The sequence below is a fragment of the Patella vulgata genome, chromosome 5 (assembly GCF_932274485.2).
Source record: "Patella vulgata chromosome 5, xgPatVulg1.2, whole genome shotgun sequence".
NCBI classification, from domain to species: Eukaryota; Metazoa; Mollusca; class Gastropoda; family Patellidae; genus Patella; species Patella vulgata.
Genome location: NC_065883.2, coordinates 77,130,392 through 77,151,091, shown reverse-complemented (window position 1 = coordinate 77,151,091; position 20,700 = coordinate 77,130,392). Strand labels below are relative to the sequence as shown.

The 20,700-nt window shown below is 36.0% G+C and overlaps 1 protein-coding gene across 1 annotated transcript in view; it reads left to right on the top strand.

Moving 5' to 3' along the window:
- The window catches only part of LOC126822634 (checkpoint protein HUS1), a 29,344-nt gene that overhangs the window by 3,383 nt on the left and 5,261 nt on the right, over positions 1 to 20,700 (top strand). Inside the window, exons 3-6 of the mRNA XM_050551626.1 lie at positions 1,166 to 1,342; positions 4,626 to 4,733; positions 6,627 to 6,701; positions 8,888 to 8,987. Of these exons, the coding sequence (XP_050407583.1) occupies positions 1,166 to 1,342; positions 4,626 to 4,733; positions 6,627 to 6,701; positions 8,888 to 8,987 (460 nt within the window). The remainder of the gene's footprint in view (positions 1 to 1,165; positions 1,343 to 4,625; positions 4,734 to 6,626; positions 6,702 to 8,887; positions 8,988 to 20,700) is intronic.

Here is a 20,700-nt window from a genome sequence, read left to right as displayed (position 1 = left end):
GCTAGTCAATTTCATTGGTCAATGCTTTGGGATAAGATAATCTTGATTCCATCTGATCGAGCGTGATGAAACTTAGTGTATAGTTTGTTGCTTGATACTTTTGAAAAAGAATAAATGTGCGATTAATTAATATTTATTTTGGGATTTCGGCGGGGGACATCGGCCTCAAACTCACTGTTGGCTTGTTGAAATAAAATTGAACCATAGTAGGCACCAAAATTGTTTGAGTCGAGTGGCCAATAAACACTTTTTATCTCTCTCTTAATGGGGTGCATGTGGTTCGATTTTATTTCAATAATTCGCTTGATGGGGTCTTTAGCAGTAGGGCGAAACAGGACCTAGAGTAGTCCCACAAGGCGACCCTATTCCTTGTCACATACATGAAATGGGGTTTAACGTCCTACTGTTCTGCTCCTAAACTGGGCTAATGAAGACGGGCATACGTCATACAGTGTGCTGTGAGGGAAATTTTGCCTGGGCAGCGGCGCTATGGCCTACTCTTATATCGAATTCCAACTGCCAAGGGATATTTTACGTGCATGCCAATATGTACACAGGACCTCGTTTTTTTGTCCCATCCAGCAGATTGGATTCTAATCCAGTTACAATCCGACACATAAGATGACATCTAGAGTTGATCAAGGTCTTTTCATGTTAATAAAAGTCTAATAAATAATTTAGATAACGTTTCAGGCCTGCAATAGACAGATTTAACTTGCATAATGTATGTTAAAAGAGAACAGCAAAGTCTGATTAATTACCAAATATATCTGTAACAGGAAATATCCATATAAAAGCATCCAGAAATGTTTCCTGTGTTTAATTTTCAATTATACATCCCTGTTATTGACAATCATACACTTATTGTATTGTGGTGCTCGTCTGTCCAAACGTGACAAGGAGTAGGGTCGCCTGTCCAACCTCGTGAATTTCTCCGGGTCCTCAGGTTTACTCCCACTGCTAAAGACCCTTACGCGCAAGCGAATTATGTAAATAAAATTAAACCATATGTTAGTCCCGAAATGACCTAGTTTGTGTCGAGTGGACGTTAAACCCCATTTCTCTCTCTCTCTCCCAGAGAGTAGGATGTTACATGTAAACCCCATTTCATACATTTCCATTCTGAATTCATCAATTATTATCGTTTTTATTTTTTATCCACCAGGGTCATTTTTTTGATGAGTTCGCCATGGAAGGGGTATCAGAAGAAGACAATGAAATATTTTTAGAATTGTCCCCAGAAAATCTTCTCCGTGCAATGAAAACAACACAGACGGCGAAATGGGTGAAATTAAAATTGACCAAGAAACATCTGCCATGTTTGACTGTTGAAGGAGATCTGGTAGGTGCACGTCTTTTAAAGTTGTGCGGAGGGTCTGACAAGAACAACTGTCTAGTTGTTCGAATGGGCCAAAAAACTGAGGTCCCGTGCACAGATTGGTGTGCACGTAAAAGATCCCTTGGCTGTCCTTGCAAAATTTCCCCTATAACTCACTGCATGATGTATGCCCATCTTTATTAGTCCAGAGGGGTGGGGGGGTGGATTGCCGAATGGTTAGCAGGTGCGCGCTGTATCATGCAGTCTGTCATTGAGTCAACTGGGGGCCATACTATATACCGGAAAACACAGGAAAACACCGGAAAACAACCGGAAAACACCATTTTATACTGAATACCGGAAAACACCGGAAAAACACTAAATATCGGAAAACATCCTAAATACCGGAAAACACCCTAAATAGGTAACCCGGAGCCTGGTTCTCTGTGTGCGGTTTTGGACCAAGTGAGCGCCGATGAAGGAAGGTCAAGGTCATTACGATGTTCGTTTTACAAATAGCCCCCCCCCCCCAAAGAAAATATAAAAATTTCTGATTTTTTTTCTCTAAAATTTTAGTGATACCTATTATGTTTTGAATGTTTTAAAAGACACAATCAGTCTACCTCCATCATTGACCATATTTTATTTTGTATTTGAATTTTAATTTTAGTTTTCAGTAAATTTCAGTAGATTTCAGTATTTCATTAGATTAAACACTGCCCTTGGAGGGCCCCATTATATGCCGGTTGCGCCGGTCTCCTGGTTCTTACCAGTAACGCTGGCATCAGCGTGGTACGAATTAGTGGAAGGCATGACTAGGCCAACTCCTCCCTAGGTTACAAAAAATCGCATCATAAAACAGCAAGTAATATCAAAAGCGAGTTAATAAATCTCTGAATAGTTAGAGTTGAAGTTCCAGGTTTAACCGCTATGTGTCCTAATCACCAAACGAAATGGATGCCAAGCAATTCTCGGACAGGCTGTAATCTGAAAAGTGTTTATCCTTTCCAAGAGCTATCCATCTCGTTGGAAGGGCTAAAAATCTATTTGTTTCTGAGCTTACTTTCATTCCAGGGTCAAATATAATCACTTGAACCATAATAATATTCAACAAATTCCATGATATTCCGAGGGTCGCACACAGGATTTCTTTCTGGATTACTTTTCGAGCCTTTTTTCCCCAACTTGTTGACCAGTTTTCCTTGAGAAAACCCCAACTTTCGCGCCAATTGACAGGACAAATAAACTACATAATCTATCTTACTGCATTGACGGGAAGTGGTAAGCTGGACGTCTGTGAAAAGGGTTGATCGATAAATTTTCAAGGAAGCAATTGTTGTTTTTGTTTGTGAAATAGAGGACTCTAGCCGATGAGGCTACTTTCCCCCCGAGAATCTCAGGCAACCAATTTGTTTTATGTACTACTATCGTAATAAAACATTTCTATGTTAACCACTTCCTGGTGGCTGAAGACTTACACCGAATGCGTATTCGGAAAAAAATGTCCCTGAGAAAATGTTTTTTCCGACAATCGATATTCGAGATGTCTTCTTTTGCACAAATTATGCTGCACTGTGTAAGAACTTTCATCCTTTGATCTGAAGATTGTAGATGGAAAAGTATCATTTGCACTATTTCAAAGTAAAACTGCATTTTCGTATATCATCCCGTAATTTGTGATTAATGACAATGACTGTGGAAATAATATGGGTTGAGGAACATAAGATCTATGTTCGTCACGTGACTGGACAATTTCACCCCCGTCCCACCTTGACGATGACCCTCCCGGAGCGGCGCGGTGCGGCGCGCTATCTAAAAAAATTTCGGGCACAGTTTACTCTTCTAAGTTTTCCGGTAGCTATTTAGTAACCCGGAGTTTGGTCCTCGTGTGTGGTTTTGGACCAGGTGAGCGCTGATGAAAAAAGTTCATTAACATAAAAGCGAGCGATCGCCTACGGTCAAAGAAAAATTTCTTTTCAGATTTATTTTTAACAATTTCTTCTCCTAAATTTCTCTCTGTAAAATTATTTTCTACGGAATGTTTTTTTGTAAAACCAATTTTTCGGAAAAATTCGAATTTTTTTTTTGTGACAGAAAATTTTTTTCGGGAAAAAAATTTTGGAGAAAAAAAAATCGGGAATTTTTTTTGGGGGGTGGGGGCTATTTGTAAAACGAACATCGTAATGACCTTGACCTTCCTTCATTGGCGCTCACTTGGTCAAAAACCGCACACAGAGGACCAGGCTCCGGGTTACCTATTTAGGGTGTTTTCCGGTATTTAGGATGTTTTCCGGTATTTAGTGTTTTTCCGGTGTTTTCCGGTATTCAGTATAAAATGGTGTTTTCCGGTTGTTTTCCGGTGTTTTCCGGTATATAGTATTGCCGGTCAACTGGCGTGGTTTAAATTCCCTGGTTGTACGTGACAAGGAGTAGGGTGGCCTGTCCAACCTCGTGGGTTTTCTCCGGGTCCTCCGGTTTCCTCCCACTGCTAAAGACCTCTACGCGCAAGCGAATTATTGAAATAAAATTAAACCATATGTTAGTCCTTAAATGACCTAGCTTGTGTCGAGTGGACGTTAAACCCCATTCCTCTCTCTCTCTCAACTTTTACAATATTAACTTACAAATTGTTGAAAATGTGACAGATTGTAAGGGAGGTATCACTGTAATCCAGGTATTATTTAATCTTGTGTATCTAGCACAAATTTCTTTCACATTCATTTAATATCAAATCTTCGTTTTAAAATTTGTTAAAATTGTTTAAAATCACCAAAAATCATCTAATTTGTACTTGTGTCCAGTTTAAAGCTGACCATTCAATTTTGAAAATGAGTGTCCAATGTACAAGGGTTTAATATCTCGATCACTGTTAAAAAAGTAAACAACCCAATTGATTATTGATTAATTTTGGAACAGTGGTCAGGAAATTAGATACTTGTAAATTGGACACTCATTATCAAAATTAATCAGAGACTCAAATGAGGATCAGGGGGGTTGGATGGCTGAATGGTTAGTGTGCGCACGCTGTATCATAAAGTCTGTCATTGAGTCGACTGGCATGGTTTCGAATCCCCGGTTGTACGTGACAAGGGGTAGGGTAGCCTGTCCAACCTCGTGGGTTTTCTCCGGTTTCCTCCCACTGTTTATTTATTGAAATAAAATTAAAAACCATATGTTAGTCCTGAAATGACCTAGTTTGTGTCGAGTGGACGTTAAACCCCATTTCTCTCTTACTTTCAAATGAGGATCAGAGGCTTAAGTTGTCTGTAAGCAAAATAGGGAATTTTATTTTATTTTTTTCGTACAGCCAACGATTGGATCTCATCAGCGATTGGTTGTACATGATATACCTGTGCATGTGGTTGCTAGGAGACACTGGCAAGACTACCAGGAACCACTGATGCCAGAAATAGACGTAAGATATTTATTAAAGCTTACTGCATATATATATATCTAAATTTGATATTTTATTTTTGTTAGTAATTTTTTTTTTTTTTTCAAAAGTCAATATTTTAGATGCCTTATATTAAGATTTGTTTTGAGTTTTTAATTTGCCAAAAAGTCTTGACTCATTTACATTTCGGTATAATTATCCTTCGTGCTACTAAACAATTCAACATGATAAGAGAAATAAAACATTCCATCGTCTATTTGGGGGGGTTGGATGGCTTAGTGGTTAGCACGTGCGCACTGTATCATTAAGTCTGTCATTGAGTCAACTGGCGTGGTTTCGAATCCCCGGTTGTACGTGGCAAGGAGTAGGGTCGCCTGTCCAACCTCGTGGGTTTTCTCCGGGTCCTCCGGTTTCCTCCCATTGCTAAAGACCCCTACGCGCAAGCGAATTATTGAAATAAAATTAAACCATATGTTAGTCCCGAAATGACCTAGTTTGTGTCGAGTGGACGTTAAACCCCATTTCTCTCTCTCTCTCTCTCTCTCTCATCTGCTATTTTGAGTAGAGTGGAAATTAAACTGCATACGTCTTTCACCCACACTCAAGGAATTTTATTAAACATCTCAACCAACATTGGCAATTTGATTAAAATACAGATCCTATTTCGTATCGTTTTTATAGTTCATACTTTTTTTTTTTACTTGTCTTCACAATACTAGGACATGGGAGAGTTATTATATAACCTGCATTCTGGTTACAGATCTGTTACAGATTTGTTACAGCGAGTTCTTAGCGTGCGATGCACAGACTGTGGGTAAACAACTAGAAACGTTAACGCTGAATGATTAATCAATGTCTGACGTCATTCATGTATGACCCCCGACGCGACCTTCCCCTACAACCGCCCAGATCTTCATGTATTGTGTGTAGGCCATCGAAGGTATCAAAATACGAAACGAAATATAGATCTGTAGTTTAATCAGATTGTAATTTGATATGAAATTGGAAGACTCTGTGAAAATTGGGGGGTTTGGATGGCTGAATGGTTAGCGTGCATGCGCTGTATCATAAAGTCTGTCATTGAGTCGACTGGCGTGGTTTCGAATCCCCGGTTGTGCGTGACAAGGAGTAGGGTAGCCTGTCCAACCTCGTGGGTTTTCTCCGGGTCCTCGGTTTCCTCCCACTGCTAAAGACCCCTATGCGCAAGAGAATTATTGAAATAAAATTAAACCATATGTTAGTCCCAAAATGACCTAGTTTGTGTCGAGTGGACGTTAAACCCCATTTCTCTCTCTCTCTCTATGAAAATTGTTAGAACATGAACTCTCTGCATGGGAGTATTGAATTTTAATTATTGTTTATTCATAAGATCTGTACTTGTGCTGCATGGAGATTGTAGGACACTGCACTAAGATCTAATTTTTGTCGCAATGTGGCGAGATATACAAACTGTATCGCTCGATCCTGTCTTGGTATCATATGTTTACAAACTGTATCACTCGACCCTCTCATTGTATTAAATGTTTACAAACTGTATCGCTCAACCCTCTAATTTGTTTACAAACTGTATCACTCAACCTTGTCACTGTATCATAGGTTTACAGACTGTATCGCTTGACCCTCTTATATGTTTACAAACTGTATATCGACTCTCACATTTTGTTTACAAACTATCCCTGCTTGTACGTGACAAGGAGTAGGGTCGCCTGTCCAACCTCATGGGTTTTCTCCGGGTCCTCCAGTTTCCTCCCACTTCTAAAGACCCCTACGCGCAAGCGAATTATTGAAATAAAATTAAAAACCATATCTTGGTCCCGAAATGACCTAGTTTGTGTCGAGTGGACGTTAATCCACATTTCTCTCTCTCTCTTTACAAACTGTATTTGAGTAAAGTGTAATATTTATGTATTGTAGGTTTCTATATCGATGCCACAGATCCGATTATTACGGAATGTTATCGATAAAATGAAGAATCTCAGTAACTATGTGGTACGGCTTCATCATTTCATTTGTAGTTATAGAAAATATTACAGTGTGTTTCCGTAAGCAATGGGGGCCAAGCTAGTTGAGCATAGGGGAAATATCTCTGGTTTTGAATTCTTCCAAAATGTTCATCAAGCTTGGACATAAGGCATCTGTCTAGGGAAACTCAGACTATCTTACGTCAATGTTCGTCTTGAAATGACTGCATCATTGACATAGTACCCCATTCTAAAGTCAGGATAACAAAATGAATTGAATTGAAAAAAAACAAAACATTTGATACTAACCTTAAAAGACAATATTGGTGTCAGTCATAATTACATATGTGATAGAACTGGTTAAATACATTCAAAATATAATTTTAACACAGAGATCATTGCTACGGGAGATGTGTAACAAGCACGTGAAGAAACGGGAAGTGACGCCAAACATGACAAACACGAGTTATCCTACTATGTATCTGACTGGTGTAACGAGCGATGACAGACAAATGATCGAATTTAATTTCACTTATAATTCCGTTGAAGTTGAAAAGTTATTATATGGGACGGTGAGAGAGTATCTCACAATTCAAAAATAGAATTGGCTGTCACTAGATAAGGGAAAACGAGAAAAATAGAAAAATTATTTTATTCATTCTGTTCTTAATAAAAAACATGGTAATGCACAAACTTTTTCTCTAATTTGTTTGTTATCTTTTATCTAATGATAGCCAATTCTTTTTTTGAATTGTCAGATATCCTCTCACCGTCTCATATAATAGCTTTTCATCTTCAACTGAATTATCAGTGAAATGAAATTCGATCGCGTGTCTGTTATCACTCGGTGCTTCAATCAGTTATATAGTAGGATAACTCGTGTTTGTCGTCACTCCCCATTTCTTCACGTGCTTGTTACACATCTCCCGTAGCAATGATCTCTGTGTTAAAGTTATATTTGGGATGTATTTAACCAGTTCTATCGCATATTTTATAATGACTGACACCAATGTTGTCCTTTAAACAGAGGATATACAAATGTATGGTTCACACAAAACTTACACGGTTATTGACTCTTATCATCATAAAGGAGGTGGATGGCTGAGTGGTTAGTGCGTGCGAGCTGTATCATAAGGTCTGTCATTGAGTCAACTGGCGTGATTCCCTGGTTGTACATGACTAGGAATAGGGTGGCCTGTCCAGTCTCGTGGATTTTCTCCGGGTCCTCCAGTTTCCTCCCCCTGCTAAAAACTCATCGCGCAGGTGAATTTTTGAAATAAAATTGAACCATGTTAGTCCCAAAATGACCTAGTTTGGGTCGAGTAGACATTAAACCCCCACTCTCTCTCTCATATAGGACAATATCTGAGACAGTGTCACCTCAAAGTGGCAGATAACCAGGCTGACCTTAAAAATATCTTTGTTTCGCCTAACGCGACCGACTAACTAAAACCACCCCCGACTTAAATTATTTTATTGCACTTTTCCGCGTTCTTTTTATTTTATTTTGTGTGTCAACCTGAAATATATCACGAGAGTAATTTTCCTTTACTATGGCTATGGTTTGATTCATTATTAAAACCGGTTGATCAAGACGAAAGCATCATAGGTGTCGCTTCTCAACAAAATGGTTGCAGACGAAAGCATGTCCATTCCCACGAAATGATTCTGCCTCTATTTTTCTCGAAAACGGATATTTTCAATATCCGTTTTCGAGAAAAATGAAGGCACAACCCGCACGATCGTTATAAAACGTGTTGAGGGAGTTTCAAACGTCAGTTTGTGGCAATTCGTGTGCGAGTCGTGCATCACGAAAAATCCCGATGTCATTGATTTGTTTGCCAATAAAAGAAGACGAATGTTTGCACCCGGAAAATTATCAAGCTGTCAAATTAGCTCTTAAAAAAAAATCTGAAAAAAAAACCGACCTACCGACCCTTCTCCTCGGTTGTGGGTCGGGTTTGGTGAAACAAAGATATTTTTAAGGTCAGCCCCATTATGTGTTTCAAAGGTGAAACTATGGATGCTGCTTTGCCTGATTATGATGGACATGTCCTACGCAACTGTACAAACATCCAACCAGGAATATGCCTATAGTAAATCATATTCCATTCTCTTTTAACCCCAACTAAAACTGTCCGATGAGCAAAACTTTTAAACAGCAACCTTGGGTGCAACATATCTAATGATTGCGAAAATAATTTTTTATTGCAGGTGATATCAGCTAATAAGAATGGAGAAATGAAACTACAAGTAGAGACAGACATGGTATCAATCAGTACGCACTTCTCCGATCTCATCAACCCAACTACAAGTACGTACGTTTGATAATTCATTGGGGGGGGGGAGGGGCTGATGGCTGAATGTATCATAAAGTCTGTCATTGAGTCGACTGGCGTGGTTTCGAATCCCCGGTTGTACGTGACAAGGAGTAGGGTTGCCTGTCCAACCTCGTGGGTTTTCTCCGGTTTCCTCCCACTGCTAAAGACCCCTACGCGCAAGCAAATTATTGAAATAAAATTAAACCATATGTTAGTCCCGAAATGACCTAGTTTGTATCGAGTGGACGTTAAACCCTATTTCTCTCTCTCCCTCTCTCGATAATTCATTGTGTCACAAAACAAAGCTGGATGTTAAACTCCCTTTCATCTCATTATGTCCTGGGGGGGGGGGGGGTTGATTGGGTGGTCGAATGCGTGTTGTATCATAATGTCAGTCCTTGAGTCAACTGGCGTGGTTCCGATTCCCCGGTTGTATGTGACAAGGAGTAGAGTCGCCTGTCCAACCTTAAGGGTTTTCTCCAGGTTTCCTCCCACTGCTAAAGACCTCAACGTACAAGCATATTATTGAAATAAAATTGAACAATGTGTTAGTCCCGAAATAACCTTGTTTGTGTTGAGTGGACGTTTAGCTCCATTTCTCTCTCTCTTTCTCTCTCATTGTGTCACGAAACAAAGCTGGAATAATGATTTTTTTCTCTGAAATCATTTGTTTTGGTAACAGTGTACAACTATTGAAAATATACAAACTCTGAACATTGAAAATATACAACCATTGAAAATATACAAACTCTGAACATTGAAAATATACAACCATTGAAAATATACAAACTCTGAACATTGAAAATATACAACCATTGAAAATATTGAAAACATTCCTGAACATACCCATGTTGAAAATATACAAACATTGAGAAAATAGACTTCCGGTTATGAACTGGTCCATGATGATGGCACAGAAATCTGCTCTGCAAATTTTCTAAGAACATCAGCCAAATAAGAAGAAATTTCTTTAAAGCAACTACCATGTATCAGAATTTCGGGTAGTCACTATATATATATTTATATCTCTGCTTAAGTATTGTAATATTTGTGAAGTTGTCGGAGTTGGAAAGTAAACAACATAGGGGGGGGGGGGAAAGCATGTGCTTCTTGTGACGCGGTCCGTGACCATTGCAAACATTGGAAGCCTTCGGTTTAAACCCTAGGCGAAGGTATCGAGTAGATAATATCCATCAACTTGTAAAAATGAATAGCAAAACCAGAAGTGGAGGGACGAATTCAGTATGAGAACCGACAAGGGGTCCATCGAAAATATGATAAAATCGCTTGTGAAAAAAGTAGACACTTTGGTAACTAAAGACAATTTAAAATCACTCGAAACAAAGTTCGAAACAAGTGTGAAAAGTCTCAAATCTGAGGTGAGAGAAGTAAGGACACATTCTCCTTTAAATGGCCCAAATTCAAAGTGACAAATGAAAATTGTGGAGGTCTTTTATTTGGTTAGCATTTACACTCATCTGTAACAATTATCTATGTACTTAATGAATTTGATAATGTGCGACTTAATTACAGCCTTGAATTTTCTTAATGATCAATTAATAAATCACACTGAAAATGCTTATCAAATACGTTAATCAATATAATTTTTTGCTGTAGATTTCACTTTTACTGAACATTACAGCGTAGTGATACATCATTTTTTGACAGCAATTCAACCATTGCAAAGTCTTTTATATTGACTCAGTGTTTCCATCAAAGTCAATTGAATAAAAATAATTCATTTTTGATAAAAAAAGAAGTTACTTTTAATAAAAAATGAACTGTTCTTTGAAAATACAAAAAAGTAGTTCCTTTTTAACTGACCAATCAAATTCATGTGAAGCGATATCTCCTAAGGAGATATCACAGTAGATTATGAAATTTATCACACAAGCGATATCTACTGTAGAATGTATTATTGGGTGATAAAAAATGTTTCACATACTTCTAAAAATTTCTCAAAAGACTATTTAATTTTAAAAAATAAAAGTCTTTTGTTGTTAGCTGTAACAACTCAAAGACAACGTATTTCATGAAATATAATTTTAATGAAATCCCGAATTTAAAATTCATATGTCAACTGAATTTGTAAAAATATTTTTTACACCTGTTTACCCGAATTTGTAGATTTCGAACAGTTTCTTTCATTATGCCCTTCTCTTAACCATCTACTTATTACTGATAAATAAAGTATCTGACACAAAAATCAAATAAATTCATAAACATTTAAATTCCTAAACAATTTTTCAAAGTATGAACAGAATTTAACACTCGTGAAACAAAGTTTAACAATATGCTTAACATTAAGGTGAAAAGGTCACAATTGATGTCTTAGTAAGGCGCTTATCAACCTTCTCCAAAATACGATCTAAAGTTTCTTTATCGATTTTGAATTGTCGGTGTGATTTTCCAATTGGGACAAGCGGATCAATAATCATTACAACATCACTGAAATCAACCCAAAAATATCTGGAGGATTTGGCCATCTGAATTTTCTGTCTTCATCTTTAGTTTGGGTAGTATACATAAAAGTGACGTGCACATCCTTATCGTTATGGTCTACTTTCAGGACTCTTCCTATATACCACAAAGATATCAAGTCCTGGATGACCAGCAACTTTTTAAAATTAAACGCTGATAAAACAGAATATTTAGTGGTAGGATCTAATGCTAACTTTACTAAATTAAACATACATTATGCAAGAGCAAAATCTGCTTATTACAAGTCTTTCTTTAGGCCTGAAATGTTATCTAAATTATCAATTAGACATTAATTAACTTATCCAGACCATAATAAACTCTCAATGTCAAGGCTAGCCTTCGATGTTGGCTGGATTAGATTCCTATATGCCGCTAACGGCCGTTGATAATTACATCAATAAAAGTGGATAATCAAGACTAAGCTGTTTATATTAATGATTTTAGTAATGATGACCGAGACTATGCCAAAATTTCACCCGCTTCTTTCTCGGCTCATAGTGGATCAATTTGACTGAAATTTTCAGCAAATTACCTTTACATTATCTAGTTTTTAACTATTATAGCGAGAATTGCCATCTCGTTATCTTATCTCCCATAATGTATCTTTAAGTGACTGTAATTGCACTCTTCAGATTGATAATAGTAATATTTCTACATTGTAATTCGGCATCAGCCAGAAACATTAGAGTAATATTTGACCTTAACATGACAATGGAAGGTCATATAAATAAAATTTGCAAAACTGGTTATTTTAATTTAAGAAACATCAGCAAAATACGAAAATACGTAACAGTCTCTGCCACAAAAACTCTAGTATGTTCACTAGTTACAGCACATTAAGATTCATTTAATTCTCTTTTATATGGTATTCCACTTAGCCAAATTAATAAATTACAAAAATTGCAAAATTCAGCTGCAAGACTTATAACGGGAACCCCATACAGAGACTCAATCACACCTATTCTTTTTACACTACGCTGGCTCCCTTTTACCTTTAGAATATCGTACAAGATAATTTTATTAACATTTAAATGTTTGAACAACCTTGAACTATCATACATTTCCAAGTTACTTAATCTGTACAAACCGAGTCGCAGTTTGCGCTCTACCGAAGATAATTTTCTACTAGTTCAGAAAAATGGCAACCTTAAATCTTTTGGAGAGGGGGCTTTTGAAATTGCAGTGCCTTAACTTTGGTATAAACTTCCACACAATATCCGCTGCATTTCATCTTTAGAAAAATTTAAAACTAGTCTCAAAACTCATCTTTTCACAATAGAAATGAAATGAAATGAAATGGGGTTTAACGTCCTACTGTTCTGCTCCTATACTGGGCTAATGAAGACGGGCATATGCCATACAGTGTGCTATGAGGGAAATTTTGCCCGGGCAGCGGCACTATCGCCTACTCTTATATCGAATTCCAACTGCCAAGGGATCTTTTACATGCATTACAATGTATACACGGGACCTCGGTTTATCGTCTCATCCGAAAGGACTAGACAGCTGTCCTTGTCAGGCCCTCCGTTCTGCACCACTGACAAGGGGAAACCACGTCGGAAAATCCAGATGAACTATCTTTAATTGATATCTAATACATGTATATTTATCCATAGTTTATTATCTGTGATATATGTTTATTTTAAGGGTATTTTTTCTATTCTTGTGTAATTTTTTTTTTATTTTTTATGTACATTTTTGTTCTATCTTGGTAACTATTTACATTTGTATTTTATGTGTATTTAGTATTGATATATATACCTATGTTTTTGTATTTAATTGTAAAGCGCTATTGAGCACTATAGTGGAAACAGCGCTATATAAGTGTTCTTATAATAATAATAATAATAATAATGATATCCAATCATGTGTACCACAAGATGGAAATCTATCAGCCTGCTTTAATCTTGGAAGAGGCTGTCGACAGGGCGACCCCCTATCCCCATATCTCTTTCTGCTCTGCGCAGAGGTGCTAGGGTATAACTTTATTCGAAACAGAACTAAAAATTTCACCATACGCTGACGATACCGCTCTTCTTTTAGATGACTCAGAAAGATCTTTATATCAGCACTAAGAATCCTAGAAACTTTTTTCAGTCTTTCAGGACTAAGCACTGTAACCCAGGTATCGTTTTAATCTTGTGTATCTAGCACTAATTTCTTTCACATTCATTTAATATCAAATCTTTGTTTAAAAATTCGTAAAAACTGTTTAAAATCACCAAAAATCATCTAATTTGTACTTGTGTCCAGTTTAAAGCTGTCTGATTAATTTTGATAATGAGTGTCCAATTGACAAGTGTTTAATTTCTCAATCATTGTTAAAAAATAAACAACCCAATTGATTAATGATGTATAATGATTAATTTTTGAACAGTGATCAGGAAATTAAATACTTGTAAATTGGACACTCATTATCAAAATTAATCAGTCAGCTTTAAACTGGACACATGTACAAATTAAATGATTTTGGGTGATTTTAAACAATTTTTACGAATTTTTAAACAAAGATTTGATATTAAACGAATCTGAAAGAAATTAGTGCTAGATACACAAGATTAAAACGATACCTGGGTTACAGTGAAAAATGAACATTGAAAAAACAAAAGCAGTGTGGATAGGTCAGAAAGCAAAAACCTGTGATAAAATATGTAGGGATATTGAATTAAATTGGACTGATACCTTTACTTGCCAAGGCATCAAATACAGTATTGAACTACACAATATAACAGTTATCAACATTGATAGCAAAATAATTGAAATAAAGAAACTTCTCAATATATGGAGACAGAGATCACTTACAATCTTAGGAAAAATATGTGTTCTAAAAACATTAGTAATCCCAAAGTTAAGCCACTTTCTAATGTCATTGCCAAATCCTACAGATAAATACTTCAAAGAAATTGAAAGATTAATGTTTAAATTTATTTGGGGTAAAAGCAATGATAAAATTAAAAGAGATCAAATGTCCCAGGCATGTGATACAGGTGGCCTAAAAATGACAAACATAAAAACTTTTACTAAATGTCTGAAACTAAGCTGGATAAGGCGCTGGTTGAGCCAGAATATTTCTTGGACACTGTTCCCAGGCCAATATTTTGGAAGTATCGGGGATATCCTGAAGGTAGGCCCCCCAAATATATGGGCAGAATTGGCTTCATCAACAGATAACCCATTCTGGAAAGACGTCATTTGGACATACCATGATTTCCTCAAAGGTTTACTTTATGACAATAATACTGAAATCAGTGAGCAACCACTATGGTATAACTTTAATATGAAACTTGATCATATTCAAAATTGGCATAATAATGGTGTAAGTTTAATTTCAGATTTGATATCCCCAGAAGGAAAGTTTTATAAATGTCAAGAATTGAAAGATATTTATAAAATTAAAGGTACATTCCTGGACTATTAAAGGGTAATGACAGCAATACCAATATCATGGAAGAAAAAGATAGAACTGTCAGAACCAAAAATGATAGGACCGATAAAACCTTTAGTTCTTGAGACTTTAACGAAGGCTAAAAAGGGCTGTTCAGTTTTTCAAAAGCTATTTGAATCAAAAATTGAATATCATAAAAAAAAAAAGAAAGTTAAATGGAAAATAGATATTGGTCATGAGATTAAAGATGAAACTTGGAAGAACTGGTTTATGATTCCATGGAAATGCACTACAGAGACAAAACTTATAGAATTCCAATTCAAAACATTTTTGTTCAAAATCAAAATAACAGAAAATAATCTATGTTCATTTTGTGAACAGTACCAGAAACATTAGAACATTTGTTTCACTCTTGTCCTATCTAACAATTGCAAGATAAGGACTACTCTAAAGCTAACGTTTTTTTAGGAAAGCCTAATGCATCCATCCTATGGAATCATGTTATTTTAATAACAAAATATTATTTATATAGATGTACTAAAAATGATTCAAGCCCATCAATCAAAGTTCTCTTAAAGGCTCAATACCACTCTTGTTGTAACTGAATAATATGTCCCAATCTTTATTCTGGTCAACAAATTGTACTATTTTACAATGTTCCAAATAATTGATGATACAAATTTCATCTTAACACACCTAATTTAAAAAATTGGAAAAATTCAACTAAATGATTTGAAAAGCCTGACGTAAAGCTTTTCAAATGTGACTTAGATTTAAAAATATTTTTGAACCCTCTGGACAAGTAAAATAGGATTTAATGGATAATTTACACAACAGGTAGGACACTAACACATCTAGTACTTAGAAAAAGGCTATTTTTTATTTTCTGGAGCTGTCAAGCCAGCAAGAGTGTTATTGTCCCTTTAATAAATATTAAAGAATATTACAAAATTGAAAAGTTTCTTTTCCAGAAAAATAACAAAATAGAAAAATTCCAACAAAAATGGGGTCCTTTAATTGAAAAGATTAACATAATAATATAGGGCTTGCCTACAGTTCATGTGAGAGCATTAGAGATATATCTTCTCAAATTTATATAATGTCTTGTATTATATCGTGAACGTTACGATAATCTTCCTTGTGTCTTAAATAGACAGATGTTTAGCTCATTGACTTCCTGTTCAGCTTATATCCACTGTATATTATCTATTATTGAACCATGACTAAGTAATATTTCTTTGCAGCAGATTTGAAACAGGAAAATGTAACGTGTCACGCCAACATAATATATATATATATTACTAAACTAATATAATATGGGAACATGAAAGTATAACATTGATTTGTATATGTAGATACATGTATTTCAACAATAAAACTTTAAAAAAAAAAAAAAAAAAAAACATTGAGAAAATACAAGACATTGGAAATATTTAAACATTGTAGATATACATTGAATTGAAATGGGGTTTAACGACCTACATGTACTGTTCTGCTCCTAAACTGGGCTAATGAAGACGGGCATACCTCATACAGTTGTGCTATGAGGGCAATTTTGCCCGGGCAGCGGCACTATGGCCTACTTTTATATCAAATTCCAACTGCCAAAGGATATTTTGGGTATATATTCCAATGTATACACAGGACCTTGTTTTTTTGTTTTTTCGTTATATCAAAATCTCTCTCTCTGTGTCTCTCTCTCTCTAGAGAGAGAACAACTTTAGTTGAATGATTTTCTTCATACCAGAGAAAGAAATGGGGTTTAACGTCCACTCGACACAAACTAGGTCATTTCGGGACTAACATATGGTCTTTAGCAGTGGTAGGAAACCAGGGGACCTGGAGAAAACCCACAATGTTGGACAGGCGACCCTACTCCTTGTCACGTACAACTGGGGAATTGAAACCCCACCAGTTGACTCAATGACAGACTTTTATGATACAAAGCAGTACATAACTGTGATAACAATATATGATATTATATTCTATTTATATAACTGGAAACTGGAAAGCAGATGTATCAGCCTGTCCAGCTTGAATTCTATTTATATAACTTTAAATGAAATGAAATAGGGTTTAACTACCTGCTGTTCTGCTCTGTCTGGACTAATAAAGACGGGCATACACATAGAACATTGAAAATTATAAACATGAAGAGCATACAAACATTGAAAAATATATCAACATTAAATATTGAAAATATAAAGACTTGAAATATAGGAAAAGTTAAAAGAGCATTTATGGGCATTTGGACAATGAAAAATTTATGACACATTTTCTTTTTATTGTGCTGGAACAATAATAAGTTATCCTATTATCTGATAAGATATGGGGAAAGTATTTCTACAAAATTTTACAGGAGACATTATGGGAGATTAGAAAAAGAGTTGACAGTTCTGGCTGTAATAGTCAAAAAATAGATAAAGTAAATAGAATATGCTGAAAATTTTAGTCAAATTACTCCACTCTGAACCGAGATATTAGTTTTTGAATTTTAGGCTAGCTTCTAAATCATTACTAAAGCCGGTACGATGAAAAATAATATCTTGATTATCCATTTTTACGTTTGATTATTTTTCAAATAATGTATTCCAATCCAGTAAATATCGAAAACTAGCGTTGGCATCGAAAATTGATTATGGTCTGGATAAGTTTATTAATGTCTAATTAATAGTTTAGAAAATGTATTCCAATCCACCAAATATCGAAGACTAGCGATGGCATCGAGAGTTGATTATGGTCTGGATAAGTTTATTAATGTCTAATTAATAATTTAGATACCATTTCAGGCCTAAAGAAAGAACAAGAACAAGTTTCTTGAAAATTTTAACTAACATAAAATCCAAACTTTAGTAATTTGATTGGATAAAATTAGATTGATTTTCGTGCTTAGCCAACAAAATTGAAGTAACTACTAATATTTGGATTTTATCTTTAGTTGAGATTTCAAGAAACAGGACCCAGCAATAGGGTTTAACGTCCACTCGACACTAACTAGGTCATTTCGAGACTAACATATGGTTTAATTTTTATTTCAATAATTCGCTTGCGCATAGGGGTCTTTAGAAGTGGGAGGAAACCGGAGGACCCGAAGAAAACCCACGAGGTTGGTCAGGCGACCCTACTCCTTGTCACGTACAAACGGGGATTCGAAACCACGCCAGTCGACTCAATGACAGACTTTATGATACAGCATGCACGCTAACCATTCAGCCATCCACCCCCCCCCCCCCAGCAATAGGCAGATTTAACTCTTGCATAATGTATGTTTATGATGTGTAAACACTGAACATTGAATACATTCAAAAGATTAAATATTAAAAATGTAATCATATTAATGTATGTATTGATATACAATTTTTATACGCCCACATTTTCATGTGGACGTATTATGCCGTCGCCCTTTTCCGGACGTCCGTCCGTCCGTCCACAATTGTTTGTGGACACTCTACAGATCACAATTCTTATCCGATTTTGACGAAACTTGAAATATAGGTTTATCTCCAAAATATATCGGCTGCTTTCGATATTGGCATGTATCGGATCGAAACTTCATGGATTATGGCCCCTGTTTGTACGAAAAATCACGTTTTTAGCTTGTGGACACTATAGAGGTCACAATTTTTATCCGATTTTGTTAAAACTTGAAATGTAAGTTGATAACCCAAAGACCTCGGTTCCTTTCGATATTCGCGCATATCGGACCGTAACTTCCTGAATTATGGCCCCTGATTGTACAAAAAACACGTTTTTAGCTTGTGGACTCTATAGAGGTCATAATTTTTATCCGATTTAAAAAAACGTTTTATCATATCACTGTTACACCCTAAGGATGGCCGAGTTCGAATTTCGTTAAAATTGACAGACAAAATGGCCGCCGTTCGTTCTCAAATAGCGTTAAAATATGCTTTATCAAGGTTGTGGACCCGATAGAGGTCACAATTTTTATCCGATTTTGTTGAAACTTGAAATGTTAGTTTATAACCCAAAGATCTCAGTTCCTTTCGATATTCGCGCATATTGGACCGTAACTTCCTGAATTATGGCCCCTGATTGTACGAAAAATCGTGTTTTTAGCTCATGGACCCTATAGAGGTAATAATTTTTATCCGATTTGAAAAACCGTATTATTATATCACCGTTACACCCTAAGGATGAATGAGTTCGAATTTCATGAAAATCGGCCCAAAATTGACAGACAAAATGGCCGCGGTTCGTTCTCAAAGAGCGTAAAAATATGGTATATCAAGGTTGTGGACCCTATAGAGGTCACAAGTTTTATCCGATTTTGTTGAAACTTGAAATGTAAATTTATAACCCAAAGATCTCAGTTCCTTTCGATATTTGCGCATATCGGACCGTAACTTCTGGAATTATGGCCCCTGATTGTACGAAAAATCGCGTTTTTAGCTTGTGGACCCTATAGAGGTCATAATTTTTATCCGATTTAAAAAAACGCATTATTATATCACCGTTACACCCTAAGGATGAATGAGTTCGAATTTCATGAAAATTGGCCCAAAATTGACAGAAAAAATGGCCGCCGTTCGTTCTCAAATAGCGTAAAAATATGCTTTATCAAGGTTGTGGACCCTATAGAGGTCACAATTTTTATCGGATTTTGTTGAAACTTGACATGTAAGTTTATAACCCAAAAATCTTGGTTCCTTTTGATATTCGCGCATATCGGACTGTAACTTCCTGAATTATGGCCCCTGATTGTACGAAAAATCGCGTTTTTAGCTTGTGGACCCTATAGAGGTCATAATTTTTATCCGATTTAAAAAAACGTATTATTATATCACCGTTACACCCTAAGGACGAATGAATTCGAATTTCATGAAAATCGGCCCAAAATTGACAAACAAAATGGCCGCCGTTCGTTCTCAAATAGCGTAAAAATATGGTATATCAAGGTTGTGGACCCTATAGAGGTCACAATTTTTATCCGATTTTGTTGAAACTTAAAATGTAAGTTTATAACCCAAAGATCTCGGTTCCTTTCGATATTCGCCCATATCGGACCGTAACTTCCTGAATTATGGCCCCTGATTGTACGAAAAATCCTGTTTTTAGCTTGTGGACCCATTAGAGGTCATAATTTTTATCCGATTTAAAAAAACGTATTATTATATTACCGTTCCATCCTAAGGACAGTTGAGTTTGAATTTTGTGAAAATCGCCCGAAAATTGACAGAAAAAATGGCCGCCGTTCGTTCTCAATTAGCGTTAAAATATGGTATTTCAAGGTTGTGGACCCTATAGAGGTCACAATTTTTATCCGATTTTGTTGAAACTTGAAATGTAAGTTTATAACCCAAGGATCTCGGTTCCTTTTGATATTCGTGCATATCGGACCGTAACTTCCTGAATTATGGCCCCTGATTGTACGAAAAAAAAACCCTCGTCTGTCGGTCCGTCCGTCCGTCCGTCCGTCCGTCCGTCCATCGTCCACAATTTCTTGTGAACGCTCTAACGCCAAAAGTTATCATCCAATTGTTTTAAAATTGATATATGTTGTTTTCATCATCCGATCTTTCTGAAATTTACATGCATTATTTAAATTAGTGCAACGAAGAAGCCTATTTCCGTTTATTACGTCTAGAGTTATGGCCCTTGTTTCATGTTATTGAACCTTGTGAACGCTCAAACGACAAAAGTTATCATTTGATCTTTGTGAAATTTATATGCATTATTTAGATTAGTGAAACAGGGAAGCTTATTGAATTTCAGCAATTTCCGTTAATTACATCTAGAGTTATGGCCCTTGTTTCACTTTGTTGTTTCTTGTGAACGCTCTAACAACAAAAGTTATCAACCGATCTGTATGAAATTTATAT